The sequence below is a fragment of the Penaeus japonicus genome, unplaced genomic scaffold, assembly GCF_977035675.1.
Source record: "Penaeus japonicus unplaced genomic scaffold, GWHDUDI00000001_assembly GWHDUDI00000013, whole genome shotgun sequence".
Lineage (NCBI taxonomy): Eukaryota > Metazoa > Arthropoda > Malacostraca > Decapoda > Penaeidae > Penaeus > Penaeus japonicus.
In genome coordinates, this window is record NW_028234415.1 from 25,884,176 (window position 1) to 25,891,675 (window position 7,500).

Genomic DNA, 7,500 nt, shown 5'->3' on the forward strand with positions numbered 1-7,500 from the left:
TGTTGAATAACGAATAAAAACATCCGTAATTGTATATTAATGATGTTCAAAGAGCATGATTTCGTATCTATAAATATTAATAAACATTCAAGTGTTACACCTAGTCTAATTATTACTGCAATCATGTTTAATTATTTTAACGGTGTATAACTATATTGGCATACTAGATCAACCAGGTTGGTGATTTAATGTAGGACCATAGGACAACAGAGGTCCAATGATGTTGTAAATAGAGCCAGTCAACTGAAAAATCTTAGTAGGTTCTCTCCGCCGCGGTAAGGCGTCGTAAGTCTAGGGTTTTCGTTTTCCAAGTTTCGTTGTCGCGCAGAGATGCCACGGAAATCGACCAGGTACAGCGCCAATTACAAACCTCATCAGTCATATTTTTCCTGTTGCCATCGCATTTTGCCGAAGCTTACCTTCGTTCGAGCACTGAATTGATCAGAACACCTGCTGAACTTTCATCGCAATCATTTGAAATAATCATGTACTGAAACTGTCGCAAGTTATCAGGGTGATTGGTTTGAGCTAAACGAGGGGCGAAAGATGGGCAGAAAGCAGTCAGAGTACACATCAAATTATCCACGGTAAAATTATCGAGGCGGTAGTTCCAAGACTACGAACAACTCATTTAAATGCGAGACGGGCCGACACAGCCGCGATTATGCAGGGCACGTCGCCTGTGTCGCGGCGGAGCGCTAACACTTACTAAATTTTCCCTGAGTGCTGAGAATGAACCATCCACAGCCGAGTCATGACGTTCAGTTTGTTAGTATCATCAATATCTAACAAAAGAGTTCGATGATGAACACATCGATGAACAGCTGACCAGATTGGACTTCTGTCTATTAATAACATATGGTAATACATTCATACATGCAGGTCAGAAATATCTTTCACACTAAAGATTTCGCACCCAAATTATAACTCCTCTGACACGCCTAAGCGAGTGGGCCGACGGAGGCTGCTGGCACCGCCTCGCCGAAGGCACAGCATCATTCAGTCTGGGTTTAAAGTCAAATCTGATCCGCTTGTCATATAGTCTGGCGAAGCATCCCTGGTAATTTCCAAACTTAATCTCCAATTTGGTATACACCCTTCACCCTTCCTCCTCCCCTTCCTCCCCTCCCCCTGCTGCCTGCGATATTTCCCTCCCCATTTCCCTTTACCCCTTCAGGCCCCTCTCCCCTCCCTCCCTCCCTCCCCCCTCCCCACCCCATTCCGCCGCGCTGGTCGGAGAGCATGAGTGATCAGAAGGGATAGTTGTTTATATGTAAATTAGAAGGGCGGAGATTTAACTGCGTTGTTTCCCCATTACCGCCCGCCTGTTCTGGTAATTGTCACAGTTTATGTTTGGGCCCCGTATGGTTTAGTTTTGTTTTAATTGGCTATTTTTTAGCCATTTTTTTGGAGGGGAGCTGGAACGCTTTCCATTTATCTTTTTTGTAGATTTTGTTATTTGATTCTTTTGATCCAGAAGTTCACGTTGTTTTAGAAACTTTCGCAATTTATATCACTGATAATTAGATGTGAAAAATGATTGCGCGATTGCTTTATTAGTATTTTCATATAACTAATTAGCGCAATCGTCACATTAAATGGATCACAGTAAACATCAATGTTAATTTCTCTTACATTTATAATGATGTAGAGGATTCTGTTCCGCCAGTAATTAGGGTAATGAATTTATTCATTGTTATTACAGGTTGAACCATATTTAGGCAGGATGAAACCCCCAAAATCTGTTTAATAATTTTGATTATATATTTCATTTCGAACTTAACGTCATTGGTTGAAAGTAAGCATTGCTTATTTATGGAACATAAGTAGTGCTCTAATAAACAAAAACAAATGATAAAATCAACTAGAAATTGTCCTTTAAATCACAAGTCACAAAAGCATATATTCACGATGTTATATTAATTGCAATTATCATAAACCGCCGCTCGGGTCACAGCATCGTCGCCGCCAGAGCATCTTCACCCATTCATCCCCAGCTCTTTCTATATCGCCGCTACTGCCATCCCCATACGCTATCATCATCCCAGGGACGGCATCATCAGACCCTTGTCTTCTATCTTCCATCCTTGCCTCTTCCATCCTCGCCCCTTCCTCCGCCATCCCCCGAACCCCCCGAGGCAAACAGTAGCCTGGAAAATCCTCCTGGAAACTACCGGCAGATGTGCTAACTGGTTAATTACAAGCTTGAGGGAGGGCGGGGAGGCGGGCGCCCTTTGAGCAGGTCTAGGCGCACTTGACCCTGCGACCTGGAGGTTCAAAAACTTTATGGCGGCATCGGAGTAGTCTTCAAACAGGATCGGCGGCGGTTTCTTGTTATTCCCTTGTTTATAACCAGTAGAGTCATTGATAGTCGGTGATTACCGATGCTTCATCATGACCCGAAGGGGTTTTGCGGTATCATTTTGCCAAATGCCACATAGACGATTATCTGATCACCAATTGCAAATGGAACGCGCTTCCTCTAGTCATGGCGAACCATAAAACTAGCATTTGTTCAGCGCAAACCACACTGACTCTAAAAAAATGTCGATTAAATTAACTTCGAACTTTGAGGTCCCGACGAGACTCCCTCAAAAAAACAGAAAAGCGCTGGCCCTCAGGTTTACGACTCGAGGTGCTAATGGAGGACGCGGAAAGGACTTTTGTGCCCTTATCTCAGAAGACATCTAAATATCTCGTGTAATCGTCGGTTATTGGTGCGATCAGCCTCCGTCCGCGGCGCAGAAGTATCACTTCAGCCGCCGCGTCGCCAGGGAGCTGGGGCTTGCGCGTCCGCTTGCAAATGATGTCCCGATCTTTGCTTGGGGGTTTTAATTGGAATACTTATGAGTAATTTTTCCTATTCCGTAGGTTTTAATTACATTTATCCCAGATCTTTAAGGCTGAAATATGCTGATGTACTGCAATTTAATTTTGAGATTGGAGTAATCAGAAATTAGTTTTAAAATTCCACTCAATTATATTTCATATGCTTTTCGAATTGATTCGTATATTCAGCGATATATTCTTGGTTTAATATCATTCGCTAGCCTTAGACTCAACACACAACTCGCGCGAGCCATTCAGCATTTAATCCAGAATCCAGCAACAGAGGGATTTATCAGGATCCTGAACTCTGGAGGCATAACTGGAAAGGATTACTCTAAGTTGCGATTACATTATCCGGGGTTCTGTTGTAGCTAGTTTGCTGTCAAGTCCAACAAGGCGGAGCAATTTATTGGCTCGGGAGACTCCTTGGGAAGGTCTTGGAGGGGACGACCAGCCTCTATTCCGCCGGAGATTTATTCCACTCGAAGGTGGATTTATCTCGAGAGGAGTCCCGGGCATGATTCTGATGATTGCGTCTCTTTTCGGGAGGGTGATGTGTGGGATTTAGCACTGGCTGCGTCGGTGGGACTGGATATCTATATTTCTCTATTTGTACGGGAGGTTTCCATTACGGTGTGGATTTTTTTTTTTTTTTTTTTTTTTTTTAATATTGTTTTTGATGGGATGTTATTATTGAGATTGTTGTTGTTATTATATTCTTTATAATGCATATTATCGTATTTTTTTTACGATTTATTTTATTATTTTTTTTAACAGTCCCTATTTCCTTTTTCCCCCAGATTGGATGACCCCTTTGGTTAGCAGCTCCCAGCTGAGTGCCACGCCTACCACGCCTACGGTCTCAGCACCTACGCCCACTCTCCCACACGCCCATCTGGCAGTCATGTACTCCCCGGCAGCGTATCCCGACCAGCCCACACCCTACCCCCTCCCTACCCTCGGCGGGGAACAGTCCGCCTTTTACTCACCGACGGTAAGTTTTTATTTGATTCCGAACTGTTTAAATCCTGACGATATCTCATGGCATGGCCCTCAAATACATTATTCTAGAACGCATCATGTAAATGTATATTAATTAATATTTTTTCTTCTCTATTAGGCGGCAGGATTGGAGCTGAAGGACTCCCTGGCGGCCTCTCCTATGGCCCCGACCTGGCCTTATCCATCCGTGTACTATCCTTACGACACCGCCCTCGCGTCCTACCCGTTTGCTGGGTAAGTGTGAATTACCTCACAACTGCATGGCTTTATGTCCATTCCGTAGTTATTATTGTTAATATTATTATCGGTTTATATCGATATTTAACATAGTGCGAATTGGTCCTCACGTACCTCATCTTCCTCTTGTAGATATGGAGTAGGACTCGACGCCGCTCGAAGAAAGAATGCCACAAGGGAAGCCACGGCGACGCTGAAGGCGTGGCTGAACGAGCACAAGAAGAACCCTTACCCGACCAAGGGCGAGAAGATCATGCTGGCGATCATCACCAAGATGACTCTGACGCAGGTAAGCCCCGTCGAGACTTGCTTTTACTCGGTGGATTTAGAATAGGTATTTAAACTCGAGCTTTAATAGATTTAGTTAAGGTACTCAGTTATTGTCTTTCTCTAGGGGTTATATAGTTTGTTGTTTTCTGTATGTTCTATGAGCGAATGGGAATAGGGCTCGGACATCGTCAAGATTAAGTGTCGCAAGGGCCAGAGCCTGTGGCGACAACCTTCTGATGCAAACGAGCAAGTGAAGCGTCACAAATGGGAGGCAACTCGCTGAAGCTTAGGGATTAGCAGTTAAGGTGTGAATAATGCAAAGCTTCGGAGTCAAAAGTGCAGGACATGGTGGTTAGGAAGGGGGGAGGGGGAGGAGGGAAGGAGCACTACTAGGGTTGCAGTAGTACCGGATCCATGATGTTGCAGTTGTTGATCAGTGTCTCTTCTCTGTCTCGCAGGTATCCACTTGGTTCGCTAATGCGCGCCGTCGCCTGAAGAAGGAGAACAAGATGACTTGGGAACCCCGCAGCAAAACTGACGAAGATGACGATGAAGACGATGACAAGGACGATGATAAGATCGATGATAAGGATGATAAGGACGACGACGAGAAAAAAGAGGACAAAGATGGTGAGTTATTGTTGATTGATCTTTGTTCTACTTCCTTGTTTTCACTTCGTCCAGTTCGTGAATGGTAATGACAGCCTTGGCAACATTCGATGCCTTTAAAGCTTATTTAAGTCGACACATACGTAAGCGACAACAGAGGAAGCCTCTTAAGTGTGGATAAACTTGTCAGAGCCCCTTGTTTGTAGCATCGTAGTGACAACACATTCTTACTCACACTGCAGAATAGAGAATGAATATATATATATATATATATATATATATATATATATATATATATATATATATATATATATATATATATATATATATATATATATATATATATATATAATATATATATATATATATATATATATATATATATGATTATATATATTATATATATTATATTATATATATATATATATATATATATATATATATATATATATATATTATATATATATATATATATATAATATATATATATATATATATATATATATATATGTAATATATATTGATTATATATATATATATATTATATATATATATATTCAGGTGATGTGATATATATATATATATATATATATTAATATATATATATATATATATATATATATGTATATTAAATATTCATATATTCATATATATATATATATATATATATATATATATATATATTCACATATTTATACACAAACACATATATGTATATGTATATATATATTATATATATATATATATATATATATATATATATATATATATATATATATATACAGACATATATATAATATATTTTATTATATCATATTATATATATATATATTTATATATATTCACATATATTTATACACAAACACATATATGTATATGTTTATATATATATATATATATATATATATATATATATATATATATATATATATATATATATATATATACATACACATACATACATAAATACATACATACACACACACACACATATATATATATATGTGTGTGTGTGTGTGTGTGTGTGTGTGTGCGCGCGCGTATGTGTGTGTGTTTATGTATACGTTTATAAAATTGCAATTTCCTTTTATTCATTTTACTAATTATTGTTTTTCGTTTCTCCCAACAGTTATATTCAGCGACAGCGAGAAGGATAAGAAGGACATCGACGGAGGGCGCACCAGCGCGGGCACGGGCGGCCCGGGCGCCGGCTCCCCCGGTGCGCCGCCCACGGACGTCGCGCCCAAGCCCCGCATTTGGTCCTTGGCTGACATGGCCACCTCAGGCGGCCTGGGTGGTGGCAGCACGGGCAGCCTGAGCAGCCTGAGCGGCGGGGCAGGCAAGATGCTGGGCGGCGGCATGGCCCGAGGACTCCACCTGGAGGGCTCGCCCTACTCCCGCCCGCTCTTCCCCCACACGTCCTACCCGTACATCCCCCACAGCGTCGGCGAGAGCCTCCTCTCCTACTCGTACACCAAGTCCCTGGCCGCGGGATTCCCCCCCGTCTCCCTCTCTGACGTCACCACCGCAGGACTCCTCGCCCCCGCCCCCCTCGTCCACGACCTCTCGCGGCACGACCTCTCCAGACACGACTTGGGACGACCAGAAATCACGCGCCCCGAGGCCTTGCGACCAGACTTAACCCGCGACCTGCCCCGTGACCTGCCCCGCCACGAGCTCGCCCGACCTGAGCCCCACCGCCCGGAGCCCCGCCCACTCATGGACAAGGACGTGTGATGGCCCCATCAGCTTGGCCGCGCCCTTGTGTGTTAGTGTTACTGTGGCCTGGTCCAGTGAGGCCCGGTGCGTGAGTGTGGCCCGCTCTGCTGCAGGACGGCCCACGGTTCTCCAGTGAGGGACCACGAAGGCGGTTCACCCGAAGCGAAGCAGGACTTCTAAGTGTGACCCCAGCAGTGCCTCTTCCCTCGCCAGTGCCTGCGGGTGACGGAGGAGGTGCCGCGACCCGCAACAGTGCCGGGGAGAGTGCCACCAGTGACGGATAGGCGAGATGGTGTCCCTATCCTTCAACGGGCAGATACATTCCTCTTTGGCCCTGATATGGTGCACTTGCTCCCTTGGGCATGAGGGCTACACACATTCCCTTGGCCCTGCGGAGGGTAACTGTGAAGGACCGGGAGAGCGGCAGAGCGCAAGGCCAGTGACAGTGTAGGGTAGTGCCGCAGTGTCGCCAGTGTCACAAAGTTAGCACCTCCTCACCCTGAGAACCTTCTCGAAAAGTCTCATTAACGTTTTTTTCCAATTATCGTTATGTTGTATGACTATAGACGCCAAAGATATTTAATTTAGGATGTTCCTATAAGTTATGTAACAAAATATATCCTATTTTTTACCATAGTGTAACATTGTTATAAACTCTTTTTCTGATATTGTTCCACATATCACAGTTCTGAAGCAGACGTATAACTATACTCCATGATGGATGTGCTTTGCCATAGAAATTACGTCAGACTGTCTATCACAACAATTGACTGCGTGAAGGATGCAAATGAATTCCCTCGTGCCAAAGTCCAGAAACGACACAGAAAATGTTCA

The 7,500-nt window shown here is 43.0% G+C and overlaps 1 protein-coding gene across 3 annotated transcripts in view; it reads left to right on the plus strand.

Moving 5' to 3' along the window:
• The window catches only part of LOC122265589 (uncharacterized), a 10,169-nt gene that overhangs the window by 2,028 nt on the left and 641 nt on the right, over nucleotides 1–7,500 (plus strand). For all 3 annotated transcript variants that reach the window (XM_086543326.1, XM_086543328.1, XM_086543327.1), the window contains exons 2-6: nucleotides 3,630–3,823; nucleotides 3,950–4,065; nucleotides 4,201–4,357; nucleotides 4,797–4,968; nucleotides 6,077–7,500. The exon at nucleotides 6,077–7,500 is cut by the window's right edge and continues 641 nt beyond it. In XM_086543326.1, coding sequence (XP_086399452.1) covers nucleotides 3,630–3,823; nucleotides 3,950–4,065; nucleotides 4,201–4,357; nucleotides 4,797–4,968; nucleotides 6,077–6,684 — 1,247 coding nt within the window. In that variant the 3' untranslated portion in view covers nucleotides 6,685–7,500. The remainder of the gene's footprint in view (nucleotides 1–3,629; nucleotides 3,824–3,949; nucleotides 4,066–4,200; nucleotides 4,358–4,796; nucleotides 4,969–6,076) is intronic.